Source organism: Pseudochaenichthys georgianus, chromosome 13 (genome assembly GCF_902827115.2).
Source record: "Pseudochaenichthys georgianus chromosome 13, fPseGeo1.2, whole genome shotgun sequence".
NCBI classification, from domain to species: domain Eukaryota; kingdom Metazoa; phylum Chordata; class Actinopteri; order Perciformes; family Channichthyidae; genus Pseudochaenichthys; species Pseudochaenichthys georgianus.
In genome coordinates this window covers 33,925,473-33,946,319 of record NC_047515.1, presented here as the reverse complement: position 1 = coordinate 33,946,319, position 20,847 = coordinate 33,925,473, and the positions used below count along the sequence as shown (strand labels likewise).

At 40.1% G+C, this 20,847-nt stretch overlaps 2 protein-coding genes across 2 annotated transcripts in view; one reads left to right on the top strand and one right to left on the bottom strand.

Annotated features, from left to right (window-relative positions):
- Positions 1–1,218: 1,218 nt before the first annotated feature.
- On the bottom strand, positions 1,219–8,759 carry tp53i13 (tumor protein p53 inducible protein 13). Its single transcript, XM_034098170.2, has 9 exons — positions 8,311–8,759; positions 7,768–7,845; positions 7,590–7,625; positions 7,186–7,244; positions 6,693–6,771; positions 6,199–6,327; positions 4,294–4,500; positions 3,129–4,161; positions 1,219–2,423 (listed from the first exon to the last, which is right to left on the bottom strand). Exons 1-9 carry the CDS (start codon positions 8,425–8,427, stop codon positions 2,317–2,319), a joined length of 1,845 nt encoding a protein of 614 aa, XP_033954061.1. The 5' UTR covers positions 8,428–8,759; the 3' UTR covers positions 1,219–2,316.
- A 1,537-nt stretch (positions 8,760–10,296) lies between these two features.
- LOC117457046 (protein starmaker-like) overlaps positions 10,297–20,847 on the top strand; it is a 29,529-nt gene continuing 18,978 nt past the window's right edge. The window contains exons 1-15 of the mRNA XM_071205208.1: positions 10,297–10,560; positions 12,561–12,617; positions 13,161–13,318; positions 13,595–13,687; positions 14,360–14,443; positions 17,243–17,324; positions 17,859–17,911; positions 18,003–18,089; positions 18,241–18,330; positions 19,132–19,260; positions 19,442–19,531; positions 20,047–20,089; positions 20,193–20,248; positions 20,341–20,395; positions 20,469–20,581. Of these exons, the coding sequence (XP_071061309.1) occupies positions 12,596–12,617; positions 13,161–13,318; positions 13,595–13,687; positions 14,360–14,443; positions 17,243–17,324; positions 17,859–17,911; positions 18,003–18,089; positions 18,241–18,330; positions 19,132–19,260; positions 19,442–19,531; positions 20,047–20,089; positions 20,193–20,248; positions 20,341–20,395; positions 20,469–20,581 (1,155 nt within the window). The 5' untranslated portion in view covers positions 10,297–10,560; positions 12,561–12,595. The remainder of the gene's footprint in view (positions 10,561–12,560; positions 12,618–13,160; positions 13,319–13,594; positions 13,688–14,359; positions 14,444–17,242; positions 17,325–17,858; positions 17,912–18,002; positions 18,090–18,240; positions 18,331–19,131; positions 19,261–19,441; positions 19,532–20,046; positions 20,090–20,192; positions 20,249–20,340; positions 20,396–20,468; positions 20,582–20,847) is intronic.

Genomic DNA, 20,847 nt, shown 5'->3' with positions numbered 1-20,847 from the left:
CCCGAAGGTCTTAGGTCAAGTACATGAGGTGCAGGATGCAGGGTTTGATTGAGGATGGGAAACAGGAAAGGTCTGAAGCACACTTGGGCTTAGCACTACAGTCATCTCAAAATGTCGGGAGGAGGGTCTACAACGCACATGGCCTAGTCCTTCCCGGAGATAGTCCACACTACGTAGGGTGCCTCTAGTATGAATGTTAAAGGCTTCCGGCAGATCAAGCCCAACACGCTTTTATACACCTTCATCATGTCATTAAACACACACCCTCAACTTATCAGTTGGACCAAGCCTTCTCCAAAGTACTAACATTAAAACTACAGTGAGTTGAACACACACACACACACACATTTCTCATACTCAAGCATTGGCAGTGCACTATGGGGTGTACTGTTCATGTCCCCGTTTTTCTTTACAACTCTACGCTTTGGGAGATGGGTGACGGGAGAGTTATGTTTGAACAGATGACGTACACAACTGTATAAAGTAGAGAAAACAATGACTTAAAAAGGTCGATCGTAATGGAAACTCATAAACTGTACATTTGTAATAAAATAGTAAAACTAAGTGGATTTTCTTGGATCTGTCAGCAGGTTTTTCCTCACTGTTTGGATGCTAACCTGTGTGTATTTACATCTCTGTAATATGTAAGGACAATTCCAACCTAAACCTTTCAGAATCAAATGAAAACATTTAACTAGCTGTTGTCATTTTTGAACAATTAAAGAAACGCTGACTGCACCATGCTGAGGTCATAAAATACTTCTGTAGCTTTGCTGTGTTGCATTGAGTATACTAAATAAGAAACAAAACAGAAACAATGTTTTTTTTCAATCTAAAACCTTGAATTGCATCTTTTTACGACCCAATACCGAAATGAAAAGTTTGAATTATTCCATTACGTGTATGAAAACCTCACAGGGTATTATAGTACTGTATATGACCACTACAACTCACTGTAGCATTTAGAGTCTATATAAGAAACCATATTTAGTTTTGACTTGATCAATTCAATGACTTTTGTTTTTTAAAACAACACATTTAACAGATTGTTATAAAAAATGTTCATTTAACCTTTTTAAGACTAGAATATTGATATTGGTATCAGCCTAAAAAAATCGGACTGGTTCGATTCCAACATTTAAATCCTGACATCCAGTACAGCTGTTTTAAACAGGAGTCCACACGCTTCACTAATGTTAAGGAATAACAATAACATGTCTAAAATCCTTCAAATGTAGCACAAAACTGTCAACATACAGCTGTTCAAATCATTGTACCATTTAATAACAAATACAGCGCACGGTGTTGCTTAGAACAGCAACTTACATATTCACATAGTAAAACATCCCAATAAGAAAATAAATGTCATATTACTATAAAACTATTTATAAAAACAGAATATTGACAAAATGTAGCAGAACAAAAACAATCATTGGGTAGAAAAACATTGACAAGAACAGGCCTGGAGCCTTTATATTGAATGTGATACACGAGTGAATACAATAAGGCGTATGTGATGTGTAGAAGAATATAATCATTTATAAAACGTTCTCTTTGGACTCTTTAATGTATATGTTTATACTGTAGGGATTCCCTGAGGGGTTAAATGCTTGATCTGGAACCATAGGACTGAATAGAGTTGTGTGCGCTTTCATTAGCCTCTTGTAAATGTCCTTTAAAGGTGGGGTAGGTAAGATTGGAGAAACCAGCTTGAGTACGCTAGAATTTGAAAGTATGCAGCCGAAGGAAATCTGTCCCTTCCTTCAGACTTCCTTACAGAGCCCCTCCTCCAACACACGAACACACATGACCAATGAGGGCACGAGATAAGTTTGTGCACAGATGGAAGGCTGACAGGCAGGTAGGCCATCCAGTTATTTTAGCCGGGCCAGCTAAAATAATTGGTCGGTCTTTTTACAGTACTACGGCTTCCACAGATGAAATGTTTTTATGTATTTATTGTCAAAGCATTTCATGTATTCATTGCTATCGGGATGTTAAGAGCATTCCATGGAATATAACAAAAAGTGAAGTGAATTACCTACCCCAGCTTTAATGCTTGTGATTTGGGGGTTGTAGTTTTGACTACTGTATGTAACCTATACATCTATAAAAGGGTTCTCTATGATCTAGCTACAGCTTCCAGCTTATCCAGCTACTTATTTGATATAAGATGAGTCGCACCTAATTTAGAATAATTTGTCTCGCAGAGTAAAATCCATTGATAAAGACACTGATGCAAATATTGTCCACTGTTGACCTCCTCTGCTTTAAATGTGACTTGGGTGCACTCTTGGTGGTGTTTCCTTTATTCTTCTACGGATGTTCATCTGAGCTGGAGGAGCTGGGCAGAAGAACACACTCCTGTCGTCGGCCCCTTTTCCGCCTTCTGTTGGCATTCCTTATCCTCGTGCGGATCACATCTGGACAACATACACACACAGAAACACCCAAAATTAATTAAACTGCAAAAGCCACCTCAATAAAAGCAGCCATGGAGGTACTGTATCACTATATGTATATCAGTCTGTGTCATTAGACACGGGATTTGCTTGAAAACAGGAAAGTAGAGGAAGATATGAGCAACATTAGTGTTGGAGCTATATATCGCTTTATATTATTTAAGAGTTAAACATTTATTTTCTTGCTATTATTGTTTATAGTAAATGTATTCTTAGTTATTGTTGTTATCGAAGTGAGTTAAAGTAGTTTCTATGCTTTTATTTTGAAGGCATGTTTGTGCACTTGGTGATTAGAGAACATGGTGTAATTGTATTGGAGACATGTGGTGGTGGGATTAGAGCACCAGTAGGCACATGTTTTTTTACCAGGGTCTTTCAAGCCACACAAAGGAAAGGCTAAAGGAAAAGAGATATAGGAAACCTGTTCGTTGTACTTTGTTATTGGAATAAAATGCACAAACGGCGATTCTTGTCTGGACCTGGATCATTGCCCTGCGTAAGATCCGCTAACTAGTGCCTCAGCAGCAGTCTTATTTTAAGTTAATTATCTGTTTCATTTCTATATGATTTTGGCCACTAAAATTAGGGTTGCACATTTTATACATGATTAAACTGGGATTTCTAAGAGGAGATCTCTGTGTATTTTGGTCATTGTGGTGTTCCTACCTGCCACGCTGTCGTAGTCCCGCTGTGGGTCGTGCCAGTAGAGGCTGGGCGTGGTCCTCCACTGGCGGTACAGCCGTGTGTGGAGCACCGACAGGGTCAGGAGGATCAGCAGGAAGCCCAGAGCCGCTGCGGCCCACAGCGCCTCGTCCGTCCTCGGGGTCCGGGTCAAGCCAAGGTTCACAGCAGCAGCCCCCGACCCCCCTGCTTTGCAGCTGTCACAGTCGTTGGGCAGATCACTGACTGTCTGTGGGTTCTGATTGTGTTGGGGCTGCAGGGGCGGAGACTCTGATTTTGAAGCAGAATCTAAGCCAATCTTTTCACTCTTGTGGTGAGAGTGTGAACGCGTATGTTCCAACTCTCTTTCTTTAACGTCTATTGCTTCGTTATCCTTCATCGTGCCATCTCTTCCCATCTTCTTCTGTTTGAGGCTGTGTTTAAGAGAGTTGATGTCTCTGTGTTTGGCTGAACCTTCATTTGTGGAGATAATGGCCTGGGCTTCGGGCCTGGCAGTGCTGTTTTGTTCACTGTTCACACCATTGGCGAGAACAATGGACCCAGCAGAGGGGTTTGGGTTTCTGAGGTTACTGGACTGCTGTGCTGCTGTCTGTAGAGTCAGACTGCTTTCCTGAGACTCAAGAGCCATGAGTCCTAACGAATCACTTCTAAGGCTAGTCTTAGACATATTTGATCCCACAAAAGGGCTGGGTGTGAGGCCATGGTTTGTATTTTGGATCTCAGACTGAGAAGAAGCTTCAGTGTTTCCTGTTGACGGTCCGAGAGTGTTGTTGTAGTTGTGGACGTCTCCTGTCCTGCTGATGGAGGTTCTGTTGATATTGTATTGTGTTGCATTTCCTCTCTTGTTTTCATCTTCAACATCGCCCAGTTTTTCTTTAATGGCTCTCATCTGCCTGCTTTTTCCTTCCTCTTTACTTGGCTTTAAGCCCTCCTTCTTCATGCTGGATTCTAGCTGTGTCTCCATCGCTCCACTCAGCTGAGAAGAGAGGGTCTGCTCACAGCATTGCTTCAGAGACTCCTGGGGATTTACAACAACATCTTCTTAGAACTACAACCATACTGAAAATACTCTTTTCACATGTTAAATCACAAAGAATGAACACCTTGGAAATAAAATCAATACAAAAAGTTGCCAGTCAAGTATTCAAACCTTCATCATTTTTGCCGAGTGTTCCCCTGCATGCTGCTGTCGGTGCTGCTCGGCTGACCGGGTTAACAGCAGGTTGTACTTCCTGCTCTGGCTCACACCACCAAACGTATTTCTTGTGGTTGCTGTGGTCTCCAGCCAATCACAGATGTCTGAAGAGGCTGCTGTGGACAGCTCCAAAGTGTGACCCCATGACACCAAGGCTATTGGCTGAACACATTGCAAACTGTCAATATATGTATGTTTGACAACAGGGACAAAAAGGCTACCTGTATGTACTGCTGCTCCTCAAATAGGGGGGTCGTGGCCAGAGGCCTGTACTACGAAGCAGGATTTTCACTTTGCCGGCTAACTTCAGGGAAAACTCCGGCTTTCCGGTCCTACGATGCTGGTTCTCTTTTTAGCAGGCTAGATCTCCATGGTAACTTATGCTTAGCGGCTAACCTGGTCGGGAGCAGGTTAGGTTGCAGGCTAAGAGATCAACTCAGTGAAAGCACCGCCTGCTGACCAATCAGAGCTCAGTGTGCGGAGTTTAAAGCAATCAAGTCATATTACAGGAGAAAGGAAATACAGAAAAGCTGCCGTTGCAGGAAAGACGGCCGGCAAAAATCACCGACTGTGTGAACGTGAACATGAATAGAATATCACCTCCCATCTTCAGAGCAATCTGACTGTTATAACATTAGCGTTAAGAAAGCTTAATTAAATATCTGCCACAACATAAGTAACCGGATCAGAGTACATTAAGTACAGTCCGCGGCATATCACTTCATAATGTATCATATATCTCCTTATCTGAGTCAGCTGAGCCGTATCTGGCCGTGCAACACTCACAGTGTCGCATACTGTATGCAGAAGTATTATTTTAAGCAACACATTAAGTTAACGAAACACTCGAGTCAAATGTAATTAAAGTCAGATCGTGTCTTAGACGGGCAGTGATATCATAAACCTGTTAATGTATGCATTCACTTGTTCTGTTACCAGCTGTATTCACCTTGCAGGTGCAGCTATGTGGCTTTGATCCTGGATAAAGTGTTTAAGTCATGGATGTTTAAAGTTTAACTTCTTCATATGTCTAATATTAAAGTTCACTTTTCATTCAGGAAGTATGACGCTGTGCTGTCAGTGCGCTTCTCCATGTTTGTGATTGGTCGAATGCTCCAAATGCCACCCCTTTCATGTGAACGCGCACCTAACTAGATAGGACACGGCTGGCTTGAGCGATCCACTTGATAACCAGCGTCGTAGTACCGTTTAGCGAGAGCGCGTATGTTTTGGATTAGGCCAACCGGCTAACTCAAACATATCCAGGTTAGGAAAATCCAGTAGGCCTCTGGTCTTGCTAAGTCAGTGACAATTGTGTCTATTTGTGTAAGAATCAAATTGAGCTACATCTTCAGTTGTGCTTGTCATGTGTTAGTTGAGCAGTGGGGGAACATGCTTTTACTATTTTAACTCCAATACTGAGTAAAAAAATCCACGACAAAATCAAAGCCTCATTTTGAAAAAGCTTGTAAAAACTTGCTCTTGTATAATTGTTTTGTTCTTCTATGCTGTTCTTTTACACATGTGTTGTATCTTGCAATGTTTGACACATAATGGAAATCTTTGAATTTATTATATTTTCTGTATATTATGTCCTGTTAAAAAACATTTTATGATATGTATCTTTGCACCTTTAAAAATGGTATGGGTTGTATTCAGTGAATCACCTTGTCACTCTGATTTGGGGTACTATAGTAATAAAGTTTATAATGATGATTATAAGGGTAACAAGACAAGTGTGCAAAGTTCAAAATATTTAAGCAAGTGAATAGAAAATATAAAGCCTGAAAAGTAAACGTTTTACTGTCCCTTACTGCCTTTGCTGGGAAACAGAGCAGAGATAAAGGGTTATTGTCTCACCCTGTGTTTATTGAGCTGTGGATGTGAGGTCATGATGTAGTCTGGCAGACAGGAGCGGGCCAGGACAGACAGAAGTAAACGCTCGCGGAGAGGAGAACAGGGGTGATAGAGCAAAACAGTGGCTCCATGCTGGGAAAATAAACACAAACAAAGTGACTACATTCACACTAAAAGTTATGACACTATTATGACAATAACTAAAAGGAAGTGCTTACAATAATCTCAATATTATATATTCTCCTTTTATATAAATAATGATTTTCATCTGACAAATATTCCTATGCCTCCAACCCAGATTCTCATAGCTATAGCATCCTATAGAAAATAAAAAAGGCATTATATGTACAGTAACATCCAAAAATGTACTCCCTTGAAATGGACTAACTACTATTGTTATATTAAGTCTCCTGTATGTCTTGTCATTTCACAGTGCTTAGCAGATACAGTGATTTAATTGTTGTGAGAGTGGAGACATGTTTTATGTTGAACCTTACGTGCAAGTTATTGAGCCAACGTTGAGGAGGACAGTACAAGTACTCTCCGCTCTCTGCCCTTACTGGTCTGTACGCTCCACTATAACACACACACACACACACACACACACACACACACACACACACACACACACACACACACACACACACACACACACACACACACACACACACACACACACACACACACACACACACATACACACACACACACACACACACACACACACACACACACACACACACACACACACACACACACACACACACACACAGATACGAACACACATTTTAACATCGTCAGTACCCCTTATATATATGAACATTATAACTTTATTGCAGTATTAAAAAGAACAGAAACAGAGAGTAGATAAGGGCAATAATTACACTGTTGTAAGTTTTTGGTTTTTGAAAATGTTATGATGTGAGCATGTGTCACTGCCTACAAACTCACCACCTTTCAGAGCATTTGTGTTATACAGTATGTCTTTACCTGTTGGGAAAGGTATGGTTGTAGGAAATAGGTTTATCCATGCAGATCTCCATGGCTGGCTGCGGTGAAAAGAAACCAGGTCAAATTCAATGGTATCACTCCATCTCTTGTGTATAACATAAACACCTTTTCAAAGACCAACACTGAGTTAGTTTGCCCCCATTTGTTATTGACACTTTAGTTACCTCAAACTGCCGCACATAACTAACACATTTCAATAAATCACCAAACACTTGTAGGTACATTTTTAGTAGTAATGCATTACTTTGAATCTGGATGTGTCACTGAGTGTTGTGACACATCCATGTCGTGATTTGATTTTAGGAAACAATTATAAAGCTAGTGTTGGAGGTTAAAAGGTTAGGGTAAACTCAAATAATATGCTTTGTAAAGCATTTACTCACCTCAGGATCATACACTCTGTCAATACTGGGAAGTCTCTGTAGATAAGGGAGAAACAGGAAGGAAGGAGGAATAACCAGAACAATACTACTACTGGTACTTTCCCATGACTTTTTAACCCATCACCTCTGAATAAACCCTAGAACAGATGATGATGATATATGTTGGATCCATATTTACCTGTGTAGACTCTGGCCAAATAGTTCCTGGACAATCCCAATGCACAGCATCCTCAGGCAGGTCCATTCCCAAAGACAGCTGTCACACAGACACAAAATGTGTTTATATTTTGATTCCACTCATTTATTATTATAAAACAAAACATGAAGACTTTAGGGCGGCCGTTTCTTTGTAGCCCATGATGGAAAGGAGCAGGGCGAAGAAAGTATTTTCTTTACCTGCCCCTTACTAAAAAAAATATGGTAATTTACAGCTTACAACCAATACATACAGTAACAAACCAAACACACAATCAAAAGTCAACACATAGATTGACAGACAGACAATACCAATATATATATAGATAGAGAGATAGATAGATACAGATAGATAGAAAAATAATACAGATAAACATAAACAAAATTAAAAAAGATGTTCTGATCTATGATCTAAACATTATACAAATATACAGATCAGATCAGCCAACATTATTTGAGAGCATTTTTAGGCCTAACCCCACTGAGTGACACACACCAAACCTTACTTTATTGAAGTGTAAGTTACCTTTCCATTGTCACATCCTGGAGGTCCGAGGACACCGCACCGACCCAAACTCAGCCACAGCGCCGCCAGCAGAGTCGCTGTGAGCGGCGGGGACGTCGTTCGGCTCGGCATGGTCATTTAAGTGTGACCAGAGGAACATTTACAGTAGATAGCAGTCATAGCTCCCCTTTGGTTTTCTAATTACAGCATGACTGACAAAGAACTGAACATTCATAATCACAAAACACACGTTTTCTTTGGCAAAGTCCCATAACAGAAGAGCAGAGAGACGCGCGAATGTCGGTTGAAAAGGTAGCACCGTCACGTTTTCCTCTTTATGTTATGATATAAGTATTTGGCATTATAACGTTAAACTAATGAGATATGCTCGCTTTGTTAAGGCGAGAGAAAGATAGTGGTGTAGTTCCATAACTTATTCGACTGTCTATGATGCATATATAGCCTATCAAGTTAATCACCTTATTGAAACACTGCTTTCCGTATACATTTCATAATAATACTCTTAATCATCTTCAACTTCATCAGCAATGTTAATTTAATTTGTTTCTCTTGTACTCGGCCTACATCGAATGAGCCAGTTGTGTATTTGAAATGCTATTTTTTTTTAAATGTGTTTGATGAAGTGTTTGTCGTTTTTTCAGTTGTCTTTATAATTAAAATTATCATATCATTGTCATTATTTTGAAAATAGAATCCAATTTCCGGAATCGCGCGTACTTTCTACTCTTTCTGGGTAACTTACCTACTCATCTGTTTATCTACGGCAACTGGAAAGGAACATAAAATCGAAGTAGGATTTGAGTTAACCGTTTAGTTTGAATATACATGACATCATCTGGGAGGTGATACAGCATTATAATATGAATTGAATCAACCTTCATCCCGAATAGATTATTGTCACATGGGTCGTCACTTTGTTAGAAAAGGTGTTGGGGATCATTTCTCCAGATTTAACATCAGCATATAGCAGAAGTCAAAAGATGTCCCTCCCTTGGGTGTTGAGCACCTGCCTGAAAAAACAATGCATAGACCTAAATACAGGAATAAATAATGGAATAAAAAATACAAGAATAAATACATGTGAAAAAAACCGAAATAAAAAAAACTGTAGAGCCCCCTGAGACTAAAGTACAATTTGTGATATTGGGCTAATTAAATAATATTTTATTTACTTTGATTGATGTATTTGGCACAGGAAGTAAACTTAACTTCAGAGCCCTCAATAGCCAGATATAAATGTTTATTAGTGTCAAAAATTGTGTTGCTATTAAAGGCTTTGCTACTACCTAAAACTCAGTAACAGGAGTGTAAAGGATTGGATTTCTAACAGGTTTGAGATTTTATATTTTGAAGCTCTTCTCCACTAGCAGTGAGATAACGCACACATTTAACAAGCAGCACAATACACACTAGGATAAATTAACATGATAACTGCATGGCTGGGATTGAACCCACCACCTTCTGACTCACAACAGCTCTTCCTCTCAGCCACAGCCAAATGATGAACTGTTGTTCAGAAATGACTGAATCATAACCGGAATGTCCCAATCAGTGGTGTAGGGGAAATGTGGCAGGTGTACAGGTTTTACAGGTTCCTGTACAGGTTGTAACTTTCTTTTCGTGAATGATGTTTTTTTTAGAAAAGAAGTCAAGTAACGTTGTTTTGCCTGCCATTATAGAGCTGTTTCGTTTTCGTTTAAATACACACTTGCAACTGATAACACTGGCAATGATTTTATATTTATTAGACTATTAAAACAAATCCTGCTTCAAAATAAATAATAATATAATACATAAAACAATTAAAAAAACGACCTTGTAACAAAAATATATGAGAAAATGTTATATTACATTTTGTTTTTAATGTGGTTAATGCAGGAAGTCGGAATGCAGATCAGTGAGAGACCAGGGCTGAAGTCGAATAGTCCATTTAGCTTAGGAACCTTCCTAAAGGAGTGAAATGACCCGGAAGTCCCTCAGTGGCAGCCATGATAAGTGCCGTTCGAATACTCTAGAATGATGAGAATGATAGGAAAGGAGGTTTCAAACTTCCTGTCTAACCTCCTTTAGCTTAGGAACCACTGGACTTCCCTAACCCGCAGGAGAAGCGAAAATGCTGCCCCACAATGCCTTGCAGCCGCAGCATTTGCCGTCACTCAACAGTCGGCCGTTCACGGAAAAAAACGATTATGACGGAGAAATTATATCATGAAAGTTACGGTGCTTATTAAGCTTTTTAAAACATAGGTGGTAAGTTGCCAAAGTGCTTTGTTTTGAACGTTCATCAGTATTATAATCAAAGAGAGAAATATGAACCTTAGTTTTTACTGAAATGATCAAATAAAGTCAACATTTCAGTCTTCACTGAGCTGTGTGGGGTTTGTTCAACTTTTAAAAGATATTTGAATGGTGATATACACAGTGATAGATGTTAAGGACTAACGTTTATAATAAATACATCTGTATTGATTTTAAGATCTTTAGTTCATACAATCATACGTATTGGGATCATTTGTATTAATGTGGACCGGAGGGAGAGGGTGACGAGCAGTTTCACTTTCCTTTTTTATTTCAATTCCAACTTTGGTCCTGAAGAATATGTTTCTCTGTTGTCCACGTTCATAAAGCAAAGCAGCAGCATCAGAGCACGGTGCAGAGTCTCTAGATGAGTTTACAGTAGTCCCTCGTTCTTATTAAACATCCATGTTGTCGTCCGCTGTATAGAAAATTGTGGTTTCCATAGTTTCCCCACAGCAGCAGACGCACACAATGACGTCCGCTGGCGCATCATAAAGACGTCGGATAGTGAAAGTGCATTCGGATTCTCTAAAGTACCGCAGTCTCTTCTCCTAAATCCTTTTAAATTCTCCTATCTACTATCCCTTAACCCCGTGACGTTTCACTCAGAGGTCAAGGAATAGACGATAGGGTTAGAACTTAGGAGCTGATTTTTAAACTATCCGACTGCAGCCCGTGAGTTCAACTCCCTTGGTGGTGGTCTGAGTTTAGTAAGGAGGAATTCTTTTTAAAACATGTTTTTAAGTAGTGCCAGCGCCCTGTGCAGCGGGAGCAATGTACGTTTTTACATTTTCTATAAAAAGTTGACTAACATGTCCAAATTGCACATCTTGACACTAAACCAGTGTTCATGTTTATTACATTTATTTGTGCACGCTATTTTTTCAGAAAATGTATAAGTTATACTTTGAAAAAGTGGTGGGGGCAAAATTTGCCATTTCAAAAAGTGGTGGGGACATGTCACCAGCGCAAATGATGCCTATTATCACAGACCAAAGGTAACACTTTTCCTTTTAAACATCTATAGTTAAACTGTTCAGGCTAATATGGTATTCTCCTGTAATCGCAGTGGAACGGTGACATCATCTCGTTTATTGAGCGTTCGCCTATTTTCTAAGCTTTTTTCTCTCTTTTTAATGACATCTTTCCCATCAGATTAAACAACAAACGGCTGAATAAATAATGTGCATATAATTGCGAGGAGGCTCGTTTTAAGGACACAATCTTCGTATTGGAACAAACTTCAGTTTTTAATGTAGTCCCACTCTGTTATGTTCCCCCTTCCTACAGAACAGACAATGAAAGGATAAGATGTCATTTGTCAGTATAGTCCTATTTCTTAAAACATTCTCTGTTGTTTAAGTGTCTGATATTTGATAACCCCGAATAGTAAGCAATGATATAACAGTAATGATATAACATATATGATAATAATGTGTTATTTTCAATCAAGCCTAAAAGATAATTTGTTCAAACTGGCTTCACTCGCTTTAATTGCTCCTTTGAATGCACGCTCAATAAGTGAGATGGCGTCACCGTTGCGCGTCCCCGCGAACATGGCTTCAAGCATACGGCACAACACCGGCATTACCTGTTTTGTACAGGTAAATCAGCCATTGCCGCTAAAACAGCCTACAATAACACTGGGTGTATACCGTTGTGGCTTTCAAAATAAAACAGACAGTACAAATATGGTGTTTGAGATAAAAGCGTACAATCGGTCAGTTGTTGTGTAGCAAAGCACACCAATTAGGCTATGTAGAAAATCTGTGGAGTTGGCACACAACATGTAGTTAAACATTGATGTATTTTAAGTAATATTTCCTATTTTATTTTAAAGAGGGTTTTATATTGAAACTTGTGAGGGTGAGTCTCTTTGATTCGGTATGTCTTGACACTTTTACTGTTTCCCCACCCATACAACTCTTGAACTCTACACACCTTGTCTATAGGTGGGTCAATGGACAGAGGAGAAGTGTGGACCTAGATGGCGTCCACCCCCCCAAAAGGTTTGATGTATTTTTATTGTTTAATTATTATACCTGTTTAGTTATCTATATCTAGTTTGAGTGTGGGCTTAAAAACATTATGCAGAGTGTCCTTATTAAAACAACGCACAACAAACATTTCAGGGAAAAAGCTAATGATCCAAACTGTGTGTTACTGTTTTGTAGAGGTATTTCTATGAAAGATATAACCTAGCCTATATACACAAAACAAACACCGGAAGAAAAGTCTTCTCGCCTTGGACTGTGAAGGGTGTGTCATTGGATTTTTTTTCTGAATTAGTTGTCAATTTGCTAGATTGATGGCAAAGGGCACCACAAAGTAATCAATATGCAGTTAGGATTTCATGGATTTATTCCCTTATGTTTGATTTCTACCTCTATGTTTAATCTGGCCGTCGATTTAAGGAAGTTGGACAACAAGGAAGTGCAGCCAGCATGCTCAAAATAATAGGTTGTTCAAGCTGAATTTGTAGGATTCTTAATAACACAAGAGATTTAAATAATTGATGTTTATCTTTAATCCTGTCATCCTTTACTGTGTAGCTCCAGCTGGAGCAGGCGCTGCAGGTGTGCAGTGGCCAGACCCTGCATCTCGCGGGTGTTGGAAGCCGCTCCCTGAGGTGCCAGAGCCTGCAGACCTGGGAAAGGTAGACGGAACCAAGAGTAAACCTGGACTCCCCGAAGGAGAAGGAGATGGACAGGTGAGCAGGAGAGGTGTTTGGAAAAACAGAACAATCATCTAAATAATTAATGCATGGACTGAAATGACTTTGTCATCAAATTTCAATTAGCTTTATTATCCATTCGTTTTAATAAGTTATACTTTCATGATGCATTGACAGTTGCAATGATTAGTTACATTAATAGATTAAGTGTTACTGTATTGCTCGCATCACTGCTTATATATTACCATTCCCATTAGTCTAAATATCTTTAATCTTATCTCTGCTTTCTCCCTTTTTGTCTGTCACATAAAGAGGTTCTCACTTGACAGCTCTCTGTCATCCTCGGACAGCGAGGATGAGGGTATCGGCAAGAAAAAGAAGAAGCTGAAGAAGAAGAAGAAGAAAGTATGTGTCTCAAAAGCTAATTTTCACCACTGACCAAACCATGTTCAACCTATACTTTCCAGGAAGACCTGAAATTATTCAGTTTAATACACTGAGTATTTTCTTGAAAATATCTGTCAAGTACTGCTGGAAGTTGGCCAGAATTTGTTAGGACTCTGCTGGCAAACATACTCTCCTTATGTCTTAGTTATTACATCAAATCATATCCTGAAGACATTGATTTAATCAATTTGGGGCCTTGCCTTATTCGTAAGCTAAACAAAAAACATTAATTTTGACTTCTGACATACTGTAAAGAGAAAAGTACACATTGGACTGCACCTACAGTCGAGTCGGAGAGCAACTAGGATGGGGATTCATTTGTTTATAATGCAGATCAACTGTCATTTTTGCTTAACTAGAATGGGCGTGTGCGTGCAACTGTGTGTCTTATTGGAAAAACGCCTTTTTGTCGTTTTTGAATGTGTTGCTAAGTGCTTAAAGAGCCCCTCCCTTCTGCTGCAGGAAAAACCGCCTTGCTAACAGAGCCCTGCTTCAAGTGTTCAAGTGTTTTTAGTGACTCATTCATTTACATTCTCATTTATCACTTTTACCAACAGAGAAATGTACAAATAATCATGTTCAATGTTTACACAGAGTTGAGCAATAACTTCCCTGCCTTTTTTTCAACAGGATTCCAGCTCGTCCTCTTCATCTTCCTCTTCCTCCTCCAGTAGCTCTTCAGACAGTGACAGTGACAGTGACAGTGACAGTGAGGTAAGAAGTGTTTATGGCATACAAGGATCAAGGATTACATGGATGTAAAGAATAATATTGCCTCATCATGCAACTTCTGCGTAGCTTTCACATGCCACACACTTGTTTTTAGTATTCTTCCTGTTTATATTTCCACATTTCCTTTAAACGAGACTGCAGAAGTGATGGTTTTAGAGTGCAGTTTATGTATATCCTTCACATACATTCCTGCAGCGTTACTAAATGAAGTCCCTGGTCACGAGCAAAAACTATTTCAGCTCATACAGTTGATAGTCTCTTCTAAGTATGTCACTGCCTCAGGCGAGGGTGTTGTTCTCATAATCGATATAACCGGCCTGCTCTCGTCTATCCCACATGCTCGACTGAAATCCAACATCTAGTTACAGGCGGCCTGTGGAACTGCCAGTCAGCTGTTCCTAAGGCTGACTTCATTTCTGGCTACGCTTCCTTGCAGTCTCTGGATTTCCTTGCTCTCAGAGACCTGGATTACTCCATCCAACACATCCACACCAGCAGCTCTCTCCACAGCATATTCCTTCTCCCATACACCCAGACCCACTGGCAGAGGAGGTGGCACTGGTTATCCTGCTCTCTCCCAAATGGAGCTTTTCCCTCTTCAAGCTACCTAACTTCACTCCTTCCACCTTTGAATTTCATGCCGTTACTGTAACCCATCCTATACAATTAACCATTGTTGTTCTCTACCGTCCACCAGGCGCCTTGGGGGACTTCTTGGAGGAATTAGATAATCTCCTCTCACACATCCCTGAAACTGGTCCTCCCGCTGTACTTCTCAGAGACTTCAACCTCCAGACAGAGAATATATCTGAATTAAAATGTCTTTTAACCGCCTTTGCTTTCTCACTGTCTCCATCCCCACCAACTCATAAAGCTGGCAATGTCCTTGATCTCATATTCTCAAGGAACTGCACCACTTCTAACCTCTCTGTAAACCCACTAGACACCACGGATTCACTCCTCTTTCTCATCTTCGATCTCTCATGCAAAAAGCACTTTCTTTCAAGATAAGATCCAATCTTCCTATTCCAATCCCCAAAAACTATTTTCTATCTTCTCCACCCTCCTCCACCCCTCCCAGAGCCCCTTCCCCCTCCTCCCTTCTTCCAAGCGACTTTGTTAACTACTTTGAAAAAGGTTGATGATATTCGCTCTTCCAGACCCACTTTTCACCCACACACTAACCTCCTTTCCCCCTCTCTCTCCAAGTGAGGTTCTTACCCTCATTACCTCTGCCCGTCCTACCACCTGTCCTCTGGACCCTTTCCCCTCAAACCTCCTTCAGACTATCACTCCTGATATTCTACCATTTCTCACCCATCTCATCAACACTTCTCTAACTTCTGGTCACTTTCCAAACAGTCTCAAGGAGGTAAGAGTAAACCCTCTCCTGAAGAAACCCACTCTCAACCCGTCCGATGTTATAAACTACAGGCCTGTCTCACTCCTCCCATTCCTGTCTAAAACACTCCATCAGAACAACCTTCTTGATCCACACCAGTCTGGTTTAAAGACAGAAACTGCCCTCCTCACTGTCTCTGAGGAACTGCACACGGTTAAAGCAGCCTCCCTCTCCTTTGTCATCATCCTTTTGGACCTGTCTGCTGCATTCGACACGGTGAACCATCAAATCCTCTTTCGCACTCTCCAAGAACTTGGAGTTTCAGGCTCAGAACTTTCCTTCCTCACCTCATACCTCAACGGCGCACCTACAGGGTAACTTGGAGAGGGTCAGAGTCCGACCCTTGTCAATTAACTACAGGGGTTCCTCAGGGCTCTGTCCTTGGTCCCCTCCTCTTCTCTCTGTACACAAACTCGCTCGGATCGGTCATTAGCCCACATGGTTTTTCATACCATTGCTATGCTGCCGACCCCGTTCAGAAACCCAGGTCGTCGCACGCATCTCTACTTGTCTAGCAGATATCTCTCAGTGGATGTCTGCTCACCACCTCAAGCTCAACCTTGACAAGACTGAACTGCTTTTTCTTCCGGGAAAAGAGTGTCCCACTCTTGACCTAACAATCAACATCGGCCCCTCTGTTGTTTCCCCGACTCAGACTGCAAGGAATCTGGGTGTGACCCTAGATAGCAAACTGTCCTTCACTGCAAACATCGCTGCTACAACCCGCTGCTGCAGATACACGCTTTACAACATCAGGAGGATACGTCCCCACCTGACCCAGAAAGCGACGCAACTTCTGGTCCAGCTCTCGTCATCTCACGCCTAGACTACTGCAACTCCCTCCTGGCTGGTCTACCTGTATGTGCCATCCGACCTCTGCAACCTTCCTACATGTTCCCACACCACACCGCTGTAGACGGAGGCTCTGATTTCCTGGATCTGATAGCTGGCGGTATCTGACAGGAGACGAACTCGCCCATTGACAATATGCGGAACAACTTCTGTATCTTCCACAGAATGTCCTTACAATACAATCATGTAACCATGTAAACTATATAGCTTTATTTTACATGGGAGCTCTAAATATCACACATGTGTATGTATACAGGCTTAAATGCATGGTACTGAATGTTAATGCACCCAGTATCTGTAATTTCTTATGTGTTGGTTTTGGCTACATGTCCACAGTAGGTGTGGATGTTTGTTATCTACCTGAATTGAAGGCAGAGTATTCTTAATATATAACTAGTGGTAGGTGACACCCTAACCTGACCTAGATGACTCTTATGACTTTATATATATACACTTTGCAAAGAAGCTTCAAACATATATGCCCATACAGAAGTAGAAGTTGTAAAAGTGTTAAAATGCCCTCGCAGGATGACAAGAAGAAGAAGAAAAAGAAGAAGAAGAAGAACAAGGATGACCAGAGAGAGTATGTCTGGGACAGTATTATCCTATGTAAGTGGAATTTGCATTTTCAAACTGGTGTATTTATTCAGATGTTTTTAAATGAAATCTCATTAGTATAATACATGTTCAGGCTCTGTACATTCTGCTTTATAAAACCATTTATTCCAAATCATTTTCTCACTGTTATATTGTTTGCATTTATTTCAAAACTTTAAAGAAAAACATTTCTAAGGTGCTCTGCAAAAAAGTTTTCATTGAAACTTTGACATGCACATTCTGATATTAACTATCTTAGGTATTGTCATTTCCAAATTCTTAGAAGTCAACATATATCTAAAAAGTTAAGAAAACCTAATCAGTCTGATTATAAATTAGTTTTGTTTTCTAAAAAACTGAAATGGCATTTCCTTTTTAAATAAAGTTTACAGAGTTGTATTGCATAATATGAACAGCTGTGAGGCAGTTATCTGAATCAACAATCGTATTATAGAAATGTATTTTTGCTGACAATGCATGTACATTTAAAAAAAAAAAAATGTAATTAAACAAATTATTGTTTTTTCTTGTATTATCTTATCTTAGGTCACGATGATCAACTGGAACCCAATAGTGCAGATGGTAGTATGATAAGCGAGGTGAGAGATTTGCTAAAAGAAACTCTCTTTTAACACAAAGGTTGGCTTATAAATGTGTCATTATAGATTGTTTTCCCTTTTTCTGCATCAGGACTTCTCATCGGATGACGAGGATGACAAGAAGAAAGACAAGAAGAAAAAGAAGAAGAAGGACAAGAAGAAGAAGAAAAAGAAGAAGGTATTTACAATTGTCCATAAAACAGAATATAAGAATTCATTACCGAAGCTATTGGACTACCAGACATCATTTAGTCAAAAGTAATGAAAACAAACATTTCAATTTCGACATTTAACATTCATGTTTTTAAATATTGATTTTGCTTTCCAAGGATTGTTCTTCATCTTCATCTGACAGTTCATCGTCCGACAGCGAGGATGAAAAGAAAAAGAAGAAGAAGAAAAAGAAGAAGAAGACGAAGGTATGGCTTATTTCATATATACAGTTACAATATGAATATCGTGGGTGTCAGCTGTCTGTATTCCTTATAATAATAATAATAATAATACATTACATTTATAAAGTACTTTTCCTGGTGCTCAAAGCGCTTACAAGCAAGTAAAACAAAAATAACAACAAAAGTAGAAAGTGCTCAGCTCGTGGAATAAGGGCAAGGGATTAGTGGATTAGGAGTTGAAGGCAAGATTGAAAAGGTGAGTTTTGAGGGATTGTTTGAATGATGTGAGAGTGTTGGCGGATCTGACATGGCTGGGGAGGGAGTTCCAGTGAGGGGGGGGGCTGCAGCAAAGGCCCTGTCACCCCAGGTCCGGAGCTTTGTCCTGATGGGCTGCAGTAGGTTAGCTTCAGCAGACCTGAGGCGACGGGTGGGGGTGTCGTTGTATGAGGTCACAGAGGTAGGGGGGGGGGGGGGGGGCAAGGTTGTTGAGGGCTTTGAAAGTGAAAAGTAATATTTTAAAGTCAATGCGGTGTTTGATGGGGAGCCATTGGAGGTCATGGAGGATAGGGGTGATGTGGTCGGAGCGTCGGGTGGAGGTGAGCAAGCGGGCAGCTGAGTTTTAGTATTAATGCAGGTGATCCAAAAAAGTATGCTGTTGCAGTAATCCAGTCGGGATGTTATAAAGGCATGGATCAGAGTTTCAGCAGCGGTCGATGAGAGGGAGGGTCTGATGCGGGCGATGTTCTTTAAATGGAAGAAAGCGTTTTATGTGTAAATAGAAAGGATCAATACTGACACATACATTTTTTTGTTCTTCGTTTAAAGGACTCCTGCTCCTCTTCTTCAGACAGTTCCTCCTCTTCATCATCCTCCTCTGACAGTGAGGATGACAAAAAGAAAAAGAAGAAGAAAGACAAGAAGAAGAAGAAGAAGAAAAAGAAAGACAAGAAAAAGGTAATGCAACGTGCTGCTACTCTTTACTAAGTAAATCAAGGTTTGGAAGATTCTGCAGGAAGTATACAGCAATATGTTGATGCTGATCAATTGTTTCCTGAATAAATAACGATGTAACAATGTCAAAAACATTGTATGCAAGAATTATGATTTTTTTAATTAATTATTTTTTTAACGACAGGATTCTAGCTCTTCATCTTCTGACAGCGATAAAGATAAGAAGAAAAAGAAAAAGAAGAAGAAGAAGAAGAAGAAGAAGGACAACAAAAAGGTAATATTCCTTTTTGTTCAAACAAAAAGCCTTAGTTGGTCTTCAGATCAGTGGTGACACTGCTCATTATGTAAACATTGCCATAAATTAACTCTCAGTATAAGCTGTGTCACATTTTTCTATTTTGTTTCTGCTACCAAGTATGAACATTATCTCCATTTCTTAGTGCTCAACTGGTGAGCAGCATGTTGTAATCATGAACAAACCAGATTCCCCAACAGTGCACACACCTACTGATAAAATGTGTATATAGCTTTTGTACCTGTCAGGGCATGAAACATACATAGCCCTTGCACGCTTTCGTGACACCTCAAGTTTTTCAAAGATACAGTATGTTCAAATTATACTCCCCTGCAGAGACAAGGAATGGTGTGTAGGTATGTTTATGATCTGTGATCTACGTTTGTCGTGTGCATGTACAACACATCTCTGCGTAAAGTGCATAGATATATGGTGAAAAACATGTGTTAAAAATCAATACACTTGAGATTGATTGTATTTGTGATTGTCCACAGGATGAAGAGCAAAAGGAGCTCTGCTTTGTTCTTTCAGCAACTGGTGAGTGTTTCCACTTTTTAGTGACTACAAAAAGAGAGGATAACAAGTCGCACTCGTCAGACCTGTTCATGGAGTTGATGCACTATTGCTTGAATTTCTGCAGACGGTGAGATTGCAGGACCGTGTGCTGATGGAGATAAGAAGAAAGCTGCAGACAAGGTGAAATACTCACAAATACTCTGCATGCCACACATATTTGCACAATTGAACTACACTTCATAATCAATCAGCGCCTTCTTTTGTCATGACAGGCCAAGAAAGAGCCTAAAGCAGCAGGAGAAGACAAACTGTCCGTTTCATGTGCAGGTATGGGTGCTATTTAAGCCTTGGTTGGTTCATTTAAACTATTTTGGTTTTACTGATGTTTTCTGTCTCTCAGAGGGAGAAAAAGCATTCCCTGCTTGTATTGAGGATGGCAACATGAGTGATGATGAGGGAGAAGGAGAGAAAGACAAGGAGAAAAAGAAGAAGTTGAAGAAGAAGAAGAAAAAGGTAAATACACTATGCTGCTTAAAGGAGAATACATTCAATTCAGGAGGCGTGTGGCACAGTGGGTTAGTGCATTGGTGTTCGGATTAGGGGAGCACAGGTTCAAACCCCACTGCAGTCAGCTTGTCGTTGTGTCCCTGGGCAAGACACTTCACCCCAAATTGCTCCTGTGGGGATTGCCCACAGTATTGAGTATGGATAAAAGCGTCTAATAAGTAACATGTAATGTAACTCTACTTCCTTTAAAGGGGACCCATCATGCAAAATGC